Source organism: Nyctereutes procyonoides, unplaced genomic scaffold, assembly GCF_905146905.1.
Source record: "Nyctereutes procyonoides isolate TBG_1078 unplaced genomic scaffold, NYPRO_anot_genome, whole genome shotgun sequence".
Lineage (NCBI taxonomy): Eukaryota > Metazoa > Chordata > Mammalia > Carnivora > Canidae > Nyctereutes > Nyctereutes procyonoides.
Window position 1 is genome coordinate 26,080,437 of NW_026575146.1, and position 16,411 is coordinate 26,096,847.

Sequence of the window (16,411 nt, forward strand, 5' to 3'; positions counted from 1 at the left end):
ATTCTGGAATCAACTGCCTAAGTGAATATTATCCTTTTGTAGACCGGTATGTTAATACCAAATTATAGAAAGCATATTTTTACCCTTCTTAAAAACATGGGGAAGAGGAGAACAGAAGCAGTTGCTACTTTTATTTTGGGCACCATACTCTAGATGTACTATCAGGCCAACATTTTTTAAAGGCAAATTGTTGGTACACTGTTTTGTTTTGTTTTTTTTTTTTTTTTTTTTTGCTTTTTTTTTAATTACTTGAAAACTTGGTAGAAACACTGTTTCTTGGGTCTAACTTCAGGTCAATTAAATAAAAGTCTCTGTGGGTGAGGATTTAGGAGCGAGTGTCACATACAAACTTCCTATAATCTCAAAATGTAGTCAGTTGAAGAGCATTGTGTTATAGGATACAGTGTAAAAGCATCAGTCTGTTTAAAACTCAGTTGAATTCCCTGGTCAGTTACTGAGATACTTTTAAAGATTGTCAAAGGTTTGTTTGCCTTTTTGCCCTACAACCAGTGATGTAAGTCTTCTCCCTTGGCCTCTATCCTGCTCTCAAACTTACCCCACCTCGTGTGAGAAATTGACACTACTTTGAAGAAATAGTATATAATCCAAAGCATACTCTGGTTCACAGAGCGTTATGGATCGTAGAGATCCTGTGGTGATTTAATGTGGAATTAATTCAGTAGTTTGTCCAGACTTAAAGAAGTAAGATGCTAATGAGCTAGTTCTGCTCATTTGTTGTATTATTGCTAATTAATTCTGGCAGAGTTGGACAAATGTATATTTATTTTCTAAATTACTGAATTATCCTAAGTGACCTTGGAATCTTTTTTAATAGTAGAATACCCTTTCCTTTGCACCATATATGCTGTGCATGCCTTATGTTATTTCCTATTATAGCAAGGGATGTGCAATGTCTATTTAAGACAACAATACAAAAATAAAAGTAAAATGTCTCACAAGCATAACAGGCATTTCTTGCTGCACAAGTCATAGCTTATCTTCACGGATAAGATATGTGACTGACTAAACAACCAAAGAATATGGTACCAATTTCAATATGAAATTTCTTTTTTTTTTTAAAGATTATTTATTTATTCATGAGAGACACAAAAAGAGAGAGGCAGAGACTTGGGCAGAGGGAGAAGCAGGCTCCATGCAGGGAGCCCGATGGGAGACCCCACCTGAGGCTAAGGCAGATGCACTTAACTGCTGAGCCACCCAGGTGTCCCCAGTATGAAACTTTCAAAACCAAAGTCAGAAAAAAGTTAAAAAACAAAAAAAACAAAAACACCACGATACAAAGTGAATGTTTTATCTCATTAAGAAATGTCTATTTCCTTCCTTAGAGAAAGAAATGATTCTCCTAAGGACCTATTTTAAATCATTAATTTTCTTCATTACTACTTTTCTTTTGCTTGTCTTTTGTCCTCAAATAAGATTTAAAGCTTCTGAAAACTCTTCAGGACTTGTTTCTGTTGTCTGAGAATATTTTTTCAGCAGGTATATTTTCTTCACGTTGAGACATTCCGCTCTTCTATCACCTCTGCTCTAAAGCGAGAGTAAGTGGGCACACAAGAGAAAATATGAATACTGTGCTAATTATGGATCTGTGTATTCTGTGAAGCTGACATTATTCAATAACCTAAAACCTAATGAACTTTTCTCCTGACTGAAACTTTCAATTACTCACTCACTGTTACATTAGTCCTTAAATATTTCAGTTATTGCCACAGCTCATTAGAATGTAAATGAAGATCAAGGGTTGAATTAACACATTCAGGGCCTGATTAAGCCAGGATTAGTTTAGATAGATTTCCTTGCAAATGTCAGTTTCTCCCCTTGCACATTAATAATAGACACCAAATCAAAGCATTCTATTCTTCACAAAATCTTTGTGTTGAGTTTTTAGCAGGGCTAGATGTACACCTACATGGATTCATAACAAGGACAGTTCTGCCCACATCTACTAACAAGAGATCCAAAATGAACATGAATACTGTTCTTGGAATAAAGGCTTTTTAACCTTTGTTTCTTACACTTATTAGTGCTGTCACATGTGCTTCCCAGAATAAGCCAGCCACACTACAATTCACCAGAGAGGGCTTATATGGCAGCACTAGCATTAAGTTCCAGTTGAACTTAATGGACTGGTCAAATCCTTTCACAAGACTAGCCTAGGGATAATTAACTTTTCCAAATAAACATTTAACACTAAAAATAGTATTGTTAATGATTATTTTTTTAAACAAGCGGCCCAAAGTTTTAACATATTTTATAGTTATTAAATATACTACTGATTCTCATGTGACTTCATAGCTTATGTTTTTATGTATAAATATGTAAAAACCATAAAAATCATTAGCTTTCCTTCAGATCCTTGAATTTGTGTAAAAACAACATGGCTCTCAATCCTGGTTCTTTCACATCCCCCTTGGTACTTCCTTTAACTGAGGCTATGAGACCATCTGTGTCTGTCCATTTATTTTCTACATAAAATGCAAACAGAAGACATCCTCCTACTCTTAAAAAGACAACTCATGGGGGAAAATATGGTCATGGCAGGAGGGGGCAGCAGAGATAAATATTTCAATTATCTACACTACTGGAAAAAAAGGAATGATCTAGGTAAAGAAAATCCACAGAGCATCAAACTGTGTTATTTTCATAATTTGTGTCAACTTATAGTATCAATATTTTCAAATAGATGCAAAACAAACAGTCACAGGTTTTTATCTATTTTGTATTCGCTCTTCTCCAGCTTTTCCTTAAGTAGAAATCAAACATCCGAAAATTAGGTAAAAGTTAAAATGTTCAAAAACAAGCAGGGAAAGCAGAAAAGTGAAAAGAAAGAGGACACCTCCATAGTCCCCTTACTTGTATAGTCCCCCCCGCCCTTCGATAAACAGTTGACACTTCACTAAGTTGCCCATCAGGCTCACTGCCACCCATGGTTTTTCAGGGAGGGTGGGGAAGCTAGTTCTTTTTTAGAACTATCTGAAGGATGCAATCTCACTAAGGGTGTAGTAGTCAGCCACAACTCAGGAACAAGTGATGATACTCTCCAAGCAGAATTTATATACCTGGCAAATCACACATGCTGTGTGCGACAAAAGAGGTAAAGGTAGATGCCCTTTATATTGGTTGGTTTCACTAAGAATTCATGTGGTTTTAAGGTTTTCAGAGGATTGCATGGGAGGAGTCAGATGAAGAGGTTCCTGGTTTGACTTCTGGTCCCATTCTTTATTACCCTGATAGGTTTCTCCTTATCTATCGTCCTCATAGGATTACATGACAATTTTTATGGCATGAAGTTAGCCCTGCTTCAGTCTCTCAGTATGAATATTCCCTTTAGATTACTTTAATTAGTTGTATTGGTAATTAATTTGCAATTGCCCTTTTCAGAGACTGTCTGACACAGAGAAGGGCTCAATTAAATATTGATTTTTAATGATTTCATGAGTCATGAGGGACAAGATCATGCAGCTTTATTTCCACTTTGGTTTAACCGAATCAGCTAGGCCTTTGTCAATGGCCGTCATGGTACTGATTGAGAATTTGGGCCTACTTAGACTGCTTGGGCCTCTAGAAACTTTTCCATTAGGTTGAAGAGAAGGGAAGTATCATGGCCTGGGCTATTTCCAGGCTCCTCTGAGCAGAAAAGAATGAATCTCTAGGAAAACTAGAACTTTCGATTGGGGACCTATACTTTAGAAATTAGGGTAAGTGTGAAAAAAAATAATTTAGCATATAGACTATACCACTGAAAATATTTTTCTTCTAGTTATCCTCATTGGAGAGCTCATTTGTTTTAATGGGTTGAAGATTATTAGTTTACAGTAAGTTCCCTTACGTTCAAAATTTTGGGCCTTACCCTTAGAAGAACATAAAAAGATAAGAATCAAGCATCTAAAAAGTGGTAGAGATAATATTTGAGCCCATATGATGATTTGTGAGAGCTGACCTCATACTACACTGTCATAAAAATATACTGGTCATCATATGCCTCAATACTGACATTTTCCCAAAAAGGATATGTTTTGATTATCCATGTTTTTGATAATCAAGTTCTTAATGGGGCATTTCTTGGCAAAATATAGAAAAAAGAGGGAGAAAAAAGTAAACAGTCTATAATTTAATAAAACCCAGATGAATATTAATATTCTTTTTTTAGTCTCTACTTCTACATTTTATATGCAATTAAATCATATAATGAATGATTTTCTACCATACAGTTTCACTAGACAACATATCAAAAACACTTCCAAGGCCATGAGATCCGCATGAGATAATTTTTATTACAATGAGGTATTTTGTTTTCCTGAAATAGTATCAGTACATGTTTATAAAAGATATAAAGCACATATAATAGGAATGCCAATACATATCTTGCACTTACTTTATGTCAGATATAATAATAAATGCTTAATTTATATTATCTAATTCAAAAAAAAACTCTTAAGCTTTCATTTACTGTGTTGCACTGCTTCTAGATAATGTAAATGCATGAATATATAAAAAGTTAAAAGCATTCACTTCCCCAAAATAAATTCTTACATAATTGACTGGAGTACATTTATTTTAGGGGGTGAATTTAATTAACCCTCATTTGTTGATGTATAGGTAGTTTTTACCATATAGTAAATTGGTATGTTGAACAAACTTATGTCTAAAGCTTTGAACATTCCTAATTATATCTTTATGACTGGGCCTCTCAATTTAGGATATACATTATGGGGAATACAGCTATGTGCCAAGACTCTCTCAAAGATATAGGATATATAGATTATGTTTTTGTGAGGTTTAATTTTACTCAAAGATTTAGGACAAGAAATTTGCAACTTAAAAAAATCTCTTCATTCCATTCAAAACATCTTTACTGAATGCCTACTACATCCCAGGAATTATTCTAGAAGCCAGATGTATCAGACACACTATATGTACCTCTCCTACTCTCTTGACTTCATAATAACTCCTGGGTTTCCTTCTTCCTTCTTTCTGTTAGATGCCATCTCTTCTGTGTAATTATAGTCTTTGAAATATTTTTTTTTCTTTTGAAATATGGACAAAGCAAATAAATAAATCTAATATCTCCATATCGTCATTTGCAATCTTGTATTGTGTGGTGAAAGTCTAATGGCACAATGTGCCATTAAGAAATGGGAAATTTGTCTGGACAGAAATATACTTGTGTCATATCTAGAGTACAATCAGAGAGAAAAGGGCAGATTACTCTTTGTGTAATGTCACATGCTTAGTGAGAGGTGCTGGTCAGCTGGATTAAACAAACTATGCCATTTAGACTCATCAGTAAATTCTAAAAAAGGGCCAAGTAGCTAGCTTTGTAAGTCATTGAACTTGTCACTGTGCAAACAGTATTTTTAAAAATTTTGATTACAGGAAATTAAACAGTGACACTCATGAATGCATTCAAATCATGTCACAATTATACTCAATCAAATGTTATTTACAAACACCACTAAATTATGCCTCGTTCCATTTCTCAACTCAGTGAGTTCCCAGATATCATAAAATTACAAAATTTCTAGTTTGTGTATTTTGATGCTATTCTTCATTTACTTTTAAAATTATTTAATTGAAGTATAAAATGCATACAAAAAATGCAAACACATTAGTGTAGAGCTCAATGAATCTCCAAAAATGGAAAGCAAGCATGTAATAGGTACCTAGATCAAGAAACAGAGTATTTGGCAAACTAAACTCAAGCAAAAGTACTTCATTGCTTGCAAAATCCCCTTCTGTCAGGAACTCACCAGAACAAACCATTCCCTGGTCCCAGTTGGAGAAATGGCTGCCCATGCTCCAAGTGTTTGTCTCCATTCTGGTATTTTAGACTGTCTAGATGGAGTTATTTTCTAGTTCTCTGATACTCATAAAAAATATATTTACCTCAGTTTTCCAGTTGTTGACATTGGGATTGTTGGCCTGCCACAGACTACTATACTCTACCTGGTATAATAAACCCTCACTCATCATTTTCCAAAAAATTACACTCCAGTTGTAACCTACCATATTTTATGCATAGTAAGTAAAATCAATTTAAAAGTTGTCAGAGAGTCAAATATGCACTTTATTACTGAAGTGAGAGTAAACATTGTGTATCTTTGGAAAGAAAAATTGTACTAATTATGTGAGGCTGTAAACACAATATATATCTTTAATCAAATTATGAACATTTTGAAGAAAAATAAATTTTTAAGTGACAAATGGTTTGATTTGAGTCTAGGTCTAACAATCACAATAAAATAATGAATTAAAAAATACCAAATGCCTTATTCCCTTTTCCCCTAGAATTACTGTGCTAGAAAGGCTTTCATAAGAGAAACACATATTCAGGTACATATAGTAGTTATATGTAAACTATCTTGAATCAGAAAGTGAAAATTAAGTTAACACTGAAATATACTCTCTTAAAGAACATTTTAATGATCTAAAAATACACACAACCATCTGATTGAAAGAATGATATTAACTTCAGCTGGATCAAGGAAAAGATGTTAGTGTTTTGGCAAATTAATTTGTTTTGTTTCCTAAACCTATACTCATCACATGCTTGTAAACATTTGGGTATAAAGTAATTATCTAAAAATTTTAACAAAAACTTTTTTGTAAGCAAAGTTTTTGTTTTTTTTTTAAATTTTTTTTAAAATTTTTATTCATTTATGATAGTCACACAGAGAGAGAGGCAGAGACACAGGCAGAGGGAGAAGCAGGCTCCATGCACCGGGAGCCCGACGTGGGACTCGATCCCGGGTCTCCAGGATCGCGCCCTGGGCCAAAGGCAGGCGCCAAACCACTGCGCCACCCAGGGATCCCAAAGTTTTTGTTTAAGACAGAAGAAGTATAAAAGTACAGACAAATATTTTTAGAGGCACGATTTTAGCAGTCAATTTAGTAATGAACGCTTTCTATGAAATAGATAAAATATTGAATAGAACAGAGAAAGCATTGAGCAGAGTTCAATTTAGAGTCACTTTTCTTTTATAAAATACCTACATTAGTACCCGTTTTGGCCAACTGAAAGAAATCTAAAGAAGAATTTTGCTTTTGCCAAAAAAGTAAAATAGCGTTCAGTATTTGTTTTGCAGCAAGCTGAATATCTGGTACTTACTGGGAAATGGAGAAAGTAATAATTTGGATTAAAGTATAATAAATTGAAGATGCATAAAATGATCTCACAAGATTTTTGTAAGATAACTCTCACAAGAATTTTAAAAATCTATAAATAGCAATATAACAGGGAGAAAAAAATACAACAAGAAAAAATGCTTTTTTAAAATCCAAAAGCAAACAAGGATGGGAATGCAAACTGGTGCAGACACTCTGGAGAGCAGCTTGGTGGTTTCTCAAAAAGTTAAAAATAGGACTACCCTACAATCCAGCAATTGCATTCCTAGGTATATACCCAAAGGACACAGATTCAAAAGGGCACACACACCCCAGGGTTTATAACAGCATTATCGACAATGGCCCAACTATGGAGAGAGCCCAAATGTGCATTGACTGATGAGTGAACATCTTCCCTGTTGCATATATATAATGGGATATTACTCGCCCATCATAAAGAATGAAATCCTGCCATTTGCAATGACATGGATGGAGCTAGAATGTATTATGCTAAGTGAAATAAGTCAGAGAAAGACAAATACCATATAATCTCACTCATATGTGGAATTTAAGACAGAAAACAGATGAACATATGGGAAGGGGGAAAAGACAAAAAAGAGAGAGAAACAAGCCATAAGAGACTCTTAACATTAAAGAACCAATTGAGAGTTGATGGAGGAAGGTGGGTGATGGACGGTCTAGATGGGTGAGGGGTATTAAGGAGGGTACTTGATGTGATGAGCACTGGGTGTTGCATGTAAGTGATGAATCACTGAATTCTACTCCAGCAACCCATATTGCTCTATATACTGACTAACTAAAATTTAAATAAAAACTAAAAACCTTGAGGCGCCAGGATGGCTCAGTCTGTTATATGTCCAACTCTTGATTTTGGTTCAGGTCACGATCTCAGTGTCGTGAGATCAAGTCCTTCTTTGAATGTGGAGCGTGCTTGAATTTCTCTCTCTTTCTCAATCTCTCTCTCTCTTCTCTCCTTCTGTCCCTCCCCCACCCCTGCTCATGGTCTCGCTAAAAGACTGCGCAACCATCGACACACACCACACACCCATATAACCCCTCCCCCCTTTTAACCTCCCCCCTCCCCCAACCCACCTCCTCCGCCCCCTTGCCCCTACCCCCCCCCCCGTTCCCAGCACACCCAATCCTCCACCCCAGTATCCCCACCACATCTAACAAACCCAGACCCATACCCACCTCACACCCCCCACCCGCAACGCCCCCAACAGCAATCATTCCCATTTACCCCCATCCCCAGACACAAATTCATAAATACTACCAAAGCCACCAAACCCATACCATATCACTCTGCCCCTAAAGCCCCACCCCTTCAACAACCTTCTACCCTCCCCACAACCCCACCCCCCCCCCCATAGCCCTAACCACACCCCAACACATGCCCCCATTCAATAAAACTTCCCAGACTCGCCCCGACGACGCCAACCTCGCACCAAAACCGCTATCCTTCCCAGACCTTAAGCATATACAAACCAAAACAAACCCACAAAATCTATCGAAACCCATAGACCACTCTACAAAACCCTCAAAACCACAAAATCCAGAGATACTACCACAAGAACAACCGCACAAAATAACGGCCCAACAACGCAAAATCCCGACCCCAGCCACCAAAAAGTCCAACTCCCTCAAGACAAAATAAAAATAAGTAAATGCTTTAAATACAGTGATTAACAGAATCAAATGTGTTTATATGTATATATAAATATGCTTGTATGTGTGTAGAGATACAGATATACAGACTTATATGGATTTCTATATCTAGGTAGATAGATAAATAGATGGCTATAGATGGAAGTAGATTTAGATATATCCACTGGCTGAAGAATTTAGTACTAAACAAGTACACTTTGGATTATTTATCAAAATTAACTACATATTGGCCACATAAGCAAGCTTAAACAAAATTCAAAGAACTGAAATAATATACAGTATAATCTCTGAAAACACTGGAATATTTATAACATCATATGAGTTGAAAATTGCACCCTAGAAATGGGTGCAATTTTTATTCAGCATAAAAATGAATGGTGCTGAATAATACAAACATGACACAAAACTATGTGATAGGTGCATCCAAATCTGCTTATGATAAAATTTAGAGGCTTAAATATTAGAAGAATAGTGGGAAAAAATTAGTTGTCTAGTGTTCATTTCAAGAAATTAGAAATGTTATCCATCTTCATAAATTTGACAGAACTAGAAGAGAAAGGAGCAAGTCTAATATTATAGTAAGAAATTATATGGACATTTTACAATTCTGAAAGAAGCAGATGGCAAAAACATAAACAAAACAAAACCCAAAAGCCAAGAAATACCATAGAAGGTCTAAAATACAATTAACAAATTTGACCAAAGGAGCATATCTAGACTACTATAAGAGTTCAGATATGCATATTGATGATGCCCCGTCTCATAAAGTTTCAGAGCACTAAAATCATTAAGAGTCTGCTATCTTTCCAGAGAGGAAAGAAATTAGAAATCAACCAGAAGAAAACTAGAAAGTCCTAACTACTTGGAAATTAAGTATTTACAATTCTAAATAGTACATGATTCAAAGAAAAATAATAGTGGAAATGAGAAAATATTTACTCTAGGACATGGAAAACATTTCAAAACGTGTAGGATATTGCCAAAATATTAGTTAGCTTTACTTAGCCTTAAGTCCCTATATATAAGATATAAGAAAATATGAAAATTAATGATATAAATTTTCATCTCAAGATGCTAGAAAAAAAATTGGAACCTGAAGAAAGTGGTTGGAAGAGAATAGTAAAGATAAAAGCAGAAATCAATGAAACAGCAAACAAATGGACAGTAAGGAAAACACTAAAGCCAAAATTTAATTTTTTTAATTCAATTAGAACTTTAAAGGTTTAACAAAGTCAATAAATCACTGAAAGACTAAGAAAAAGAACAAAAACACAAACTGCTAATATCAGAAATAAAAATGTGATAGCACTACAGATTTTACAGAGATTAGAAACATAATAGGATAAAAAATCTTACACGGGTACCTCCTGCTTTTTGAAAGTTCGTATTATGCCATTTTGCTTTCATGAAAGACCTACATTAGTGCTTGTTTTGGCTAATTGAAAGAAATCCAAAGATTTTTACCTTTGCAAAAAATCACAAAGCAAAAATAGCATCCAGCAGTTATTTTGCAGTGAGCTGTTACAGAGGCAGTGCACACTGAGCAGTGACAGTGGTACTGCCAAGCTTCTCCCCCAGAAACTGCACTCAGTATCTTAAGCATCAATCTGCCATAGCTTTGAATTGGGTCTGTGGGCCTCTATTCTTATCTTGATTTATTTCATGCATCTATCAGCAAGATGTGTCATCAGGTATCAGAAAAGCAGAAAAGATGATGGATCTGGGAATGCTTTAAAGTTTTTCTATATAAATTAGTGGTAATTGCTTTTTTAAATGCCATTTTAGCTTACAAAAGATTTCACAGCAACACTCTACCTTCAGATAGCTTCAAATTATTATGAGACTATATCTTAAATGTCCTCACTACAAAAGAGAAAGGATAATTACGTGATGTAGTAGGGGTTTTATATTGCAATATATAAATGTATCAGATTAATTGCAATCATATTGCAATATATAAATTAACACATGGAACATCTTCAGTTTACTCAATGTGGTATGTTGATTACATCTCAATATTAAAAATCCACATTGTTTGGTTGCTCTTAACTGTCATCTATATTGAAAAACTACTGTAGTTAAGAAAGCACCAGAGGTCAAATATAACAATGTAGCAAAATATCACAAAAACATATATATACATCAGAATTGGGATACTTTTTTTTTTAAGAATTGGGATTCCTGATCAATTGTGGAGGGTGGAATTATCCAACAGGCTGTACTGGAAAAAATAGTTATCATAAAAAAGAAAATATAATTTTATACTTTCTTGAAACCATACATAAAAATCTATTCTAGATAGATTAAAAAATTCAATTTGAAAGATAATACCTACAAATATTTAGGAGATATAACAAATACCTTTATGCCTTAGAGGTAAAAAAGGAGTTCTTCACACTCAAATAGGGCAAATCACAAAGAAGTGACTGATTAATTAGATTAAAATTAAAACTGTTGGGGTGCCTGGGTGACTCAATCAGTTAAGCATCTGACTCTTGGTTTCAGCTCAGGTTGTGATCTCAGGGCCACGGGACTGAGCCCTGCCTCAGGCTCCATGCTCAGTGGGAAGTCTATTTCTCTCTCTCTCCCTCTCCCTCTGCCCCTTACCCTGCTCTCTCGCGCGCGCGCAAATAAATAAATAGACAAATCTTTTATAAGATGTCTAAAATTAAGAACCATTTATCTAATGTTGCCATAAAGAAAGCTACAAGATAAACCAAAAACAGGGAGAAAAGATTTGAAAACATAATATAAACATAATCTTTATAGAGTCTGTATAACTTTCTATAAGTCAGCAATAAAGAAAATTCAGTAGAAAAATAAGAAAAATAAAATATATAAACAAGTATTACCTTGAAGAGCAAACGTGACTGACAAGTATATATAAAGATAGTCTCCTTCATAATAAAAAGTTCATATTAAAACCACAATGAAATTGTTATGGTCATTAAATTGGCAAACATTTTCAAGTCTTATTGTATAGGTGTTCAGAAATGTATCCAGTATTTTGCTGTCTCTTTGCCACAGACATTTTTTTCAGTTTTATTTAAATTCCAGTTAGTTAACGTACAGTGTGATATTAGTTTCAGGTATACAATATAGTAATTGAACAATTTCATATATCACCCGATGCTCATCACAAGTGCATCCCTTCATCCTCATCCCCTATTTCACCCATCCCCTCGTGCTCCTCTCCTCTGGTAACCATCACTTTGCTCTCTATAGTTGAGTCTATTTCTTGGTTTGCCTCTCTCTCTCTTTCCCCCACTTTGCTCATTTGTATTGTTTCTTAAACTCCACATGTGAATGAAAATGTATGGTATTGGTCTTTCTGACTTATTTCTTCCATAGACATCTTTGCTGCAAAAATTTTCCCGGCAAACATTTTTCACTGTATAACTAATTGGCCATTAGGTAATTTTTCCATAAAAAAATAACTGATAGTTTGGTTTCATTTCATTTTTCCATTGACAGATTCCCACTCTTATATGCTATGAATCTTAGCTGGCCCTTATAATGATCTACATAAAATCTATATAAATCTGTATAAGTTTATATAAATCTTAGTCAATGATCTATATAGTGATGAATAGGCATGGTAGTCTTAAAACAGTGGGTGATAACAACTCTGCATATTGACTTGATAGAAAATACGGTGGTGAAACTTACTGGATGTGTGAAATGAGCAAGTATTAGGCCAGATTGCACACTATACTGTACTAGAAAATAACAGACATGGGACAATATGGCAACAGTATGGAAGGCTTTCAAAATGCAATACAAACCTTGGTTACAAATATACATCCTAATATGTGGAAATCTAAAACTTCTTTTAAGGAAGAAAGAAATTACTAATAAATTTTATTAATTTTTAGTGTTTTATTATATCCTTTTAAAGGTCCCTCTTTTATTTTTAGTGATTTTATATTTGATAGCAAAATTGCCTTACAGCCAATTAGTTATGTGGTAGAAATGTGCACAGACAAAATGTTTGCAACAAAAATATCTATGGCAAAGATGTTGATGGTGAAACTACCTAGAACCTTTCAGAAAGATGTATTTTTAGTTGTTTGGATCAGAGGCAACTATCATATGCTGCAAATGGGAGTGGAAATTGGTTCAAACTGCTTTGAAAACCCTATTTGATTTCATTTTATAAAACTGAATATGTGTCCATGCTATAGCCTTTGATTTCAAAGATGTGTACCTTAACGAATATCTTGCATAAGCACATTACATAACTTATAAAATAATAATTCTAGCACAGTTGCTTATATACATGTTAAAATAATTTCAAATATTAAAAGAAAAATGAAAATGTGATGTAATCATAAAACATAACTATAAAAGAATGAAAAGGAATGAACTAATATACTGATGAGAAAATAGTAAGTTCCTAAAGGTTCCTAAAGGGTACCAATTATGTATAATCTAAAAACATGCAAAATTACAATCTATGTTTTAGAAATGCATGAGTACAACAAATGTATGAAAGAGTTAATGCAGTTGACACAGGTACCATCAGAGTATTCACCAATGTGAGCAATGTTGATTTCTTGAACTCTGTGGTTGATAAATGGGTATTATATTATTCTGAAATATTTTATAGTACATTTTATGTCTAAAATATTTTATATTTTAAAGTAAGTTTAAGACAAAATTAGGCAAGTCTACTTCTGAAGCTAAGTTTTAAAAACTACATTATTTCTTAGACTCTTAGGTATCAACTGAACACTGGATATTCATGATCTAATCAGGACAGTGGGGAGGAAAAGGCCATCACACCACTTCTTTATGAGCAATATAAAATAATTACTTGGATAAACACCAATCAATCTGATGACTAACACCAACTATTAAATTTTTGGAAAGAACCCAACTTCCTCATGCACATCTTCAAAAAGTGAGAGAGGGAGGAAGAAGAGGGAAAGAATTAGAGTAGAAGGCAAGAGACAGATCTTTGAGACTCTGATCGAGAAAATAGACAAAAAACGTTAGGAATAGAGATGCTTGGGTGGCTCAGTCAGTTAAGCATCAGACTCTTGATTTTGGCTCAGATCATGATCTCAGGATTGTGAGATCAAGCCTCATATGGGGCTCTGGGCTCTGAGTGGAGTCTGCTTGTCCATCTCTCTCTGCTCCCCACTGCCCCGCAGCCCTGTGCAACTTCAGTGTGCTCTCTCTTATTTTCAAATGAATAAATAAATAAAATCCTTTAAAAAGTACGGAATTCCTGGGTGGCTCAGAAGTTTAATGCCTGCCTTCAGCCCGGGGGTATGATCCTAGAGTCCTGGATCGAGTCCCACATTGGGCTCCCTGCAAGGAGCCTACTTCTCCTGCCTGTGTTTCTGCCTCTCTCTCTCTCTCTCTCTCTCTCTCTCTCTCTCTGTGTGTGTGTCTCTCATGAATAAATAAATAAAATCTTAAAAAAAAACTTAAAAAAAGCATTAGGAATAGAATGCTGCTGCAATGATATACATAAATATATAGAAATCATTTATATATTAATACAAATTAATATATAAATATAAATTATTAGAAGAGAATGTTATAAGATACTGTATACCAGCAACTTCAAAAATCTGATAAAAGTTAACTTTTAATAAAATATGCTGATTGACTTGATTCTAGAGATGGGACACATGAACAAACAAATGATAAAGTATTGAAAAAGAGAAGTGACTATTTTCCTTCTTCCTCTATTCTTACATAAAAAATTAATCAAACTCTGATTGTTTTAGATTAAATTCCCACAGATCTTTAAGGTAAATACACTTTCTCTGACAACTGACTTGTCTAGTGTATGGAAAAGTACAAGACCTTCTGAGTATGTTTTATGTATCCACTTACACAAAATTAGGCTAGGACAATATATTGCTTATTTTTTTTCATCATGATAAGTATACTCTTTAATCCCCATCCCCTATTTCCCTCATTCTCCCAACCAGCTCCCCTCTGGTAACCATCTGTTTTTTCTCTATAGTTAAGAGTCTGTTTCTTGGTTTATCTCTTTTTTTCCCCTTTGTTTCTTAAATTCTACATATGAGTGACATGGTATGGTATTTGTCTTTCTCTGACTGACTTGTTTTGCTTAGCATAATACTCTCTAGCTCTATCTGTGTTGTTGCAAATGGCAAGATTTCATTCTATGGCTGAATAATATCGCATATTATGGATATATATTATAATATATATAATATATATATAATATTATATATATTTATATTCTTTATCCATTCATCTATCAATTAACCTTTGAGCTGTTTCCATAGTTTGGCTATTATAAATAATGTTGCAACAGACATAGGGGTACATGTATCCTTTTGAATTAGCATTTTTATATTTTTTGGATAAATACCTGCTAGTATGATTACTGAATGATATGATAGTTCTATCTTTAAGGGTTCATAGCCACCACTGCTGCGGTTGTAACCACCGCCACCGCCCCGGCCGCGGACCCCACGGTCTTGCTGGCCTCCCCCGTAGCCACCGCCACCACCACTCTGGTCCTGATTGCCATAACCGCCGCCGCCACCACTCATGGAGGACTGATCTTGGCCATAGTTACCTCCACCACCCCCTCCGCCACCACCTCCACTGCTACTGTTGTACTGGTTCTGCTGTCCATAGCCTTGAGGGGGATTATAGGAGCTTTGCTGCTGTCCATAGCCTTGCTGCTGTCCACTATAGCCAGACTGTTGGCCATAGCCCCCACTCTGGGGCTGCCCGTAGCCGCTGCTCTGAGAACCACTACCATAACTTCCCGAGGTGCTGCTAGGAGCTGGCTGCTGGCCATAGCCAGGATAAGAGGACTGTTGCCCATAAGATGACTGAGAACTCTGGCCACTGCCATAGCCACCAGTTGAGCCATATCCCTGGGGAGTTGACTGAGTGCCATAGCTGTTCTGGGTCTGTCCATAAGAAGAACCATAGCTGCTCTGGCCGTAGCCCGAAGTGTCTGCTGACTGACCGTAACCACTGTAACTCTGCTGTCCATAGGGCTGATTGCTCTGCTGGGAATAGCCCTGCCCAGGCTGGGTGGGGTAGGCCCCATAGCTTTGGGTTGCTTGTTGGGTATAGTCGTTGGAGGCCATGTCCGCGCACGCCTCTATCTTTAATTTTTGAAGGAACCTCTATACTGTCCTCGACAGTAGTTGCACCAGTTTGCATTTCCATCAACAGTGCAAGGGAGTTCTCTTTTCTCCACATCTAGCACCTATTATTTCTAGTATTGTTGATTTTAGCCATTCTGACACGTGTGAGGTGATATTTCATTGTAGTTTTGATTTGTATTTCCCTGATGATCAGTAATGTTGAGCATCTTGGCCATCTATTTGTCTTCTTTGGAGAAATGTCTATTCATGTCTTCTGCCCATTTTAAATTGGATTATATGCTTTTTGAGTTTTAACTTATATTTATTTTTACATAGTTTGGATGCTAACCCTTTATCAGATATGTCATTTTCAAATATAGTCTCCCATTCAGTAGGTTGCCTTTTACTTTAGTTTTTTTTTTTTAGATTTTATTTATTTATTTATTTGAGAGAGAGAGAGAGAGAGAACACAAGCAGGGAGGAGGGGCAGAGGGAGAGGGAAA

At 35.4% G+C, this 16,411-nt stretch overlaps 1 protein-coding gene across 1 annotated transcript in view; it reads right to left on the bottom strand.

Moving 5' to 3' along the window:
• LOC129499971 (RNA-binding protein FUS-like) overlaps positions 1 to 15,914 on the bottom strand; it is a 105,463-nt gene extending 89,549 nt beyond the window's left edge. The window contains exon 1 of the mRNA XM_055310139.1: positions 15,173 to 15,914. Coding sequence (XP_055166114.1) covers positions 15,173 to 15,908 — 736 coding nt within the window. The 5' untranslated portion in view covers positions 15,909 to 15,914. The remainder of the gene's footprint in view (positions 1 to 15,172) is intronic.
• Positions 15,915 to 16,411: the final 497 nt, after the last annotated feature.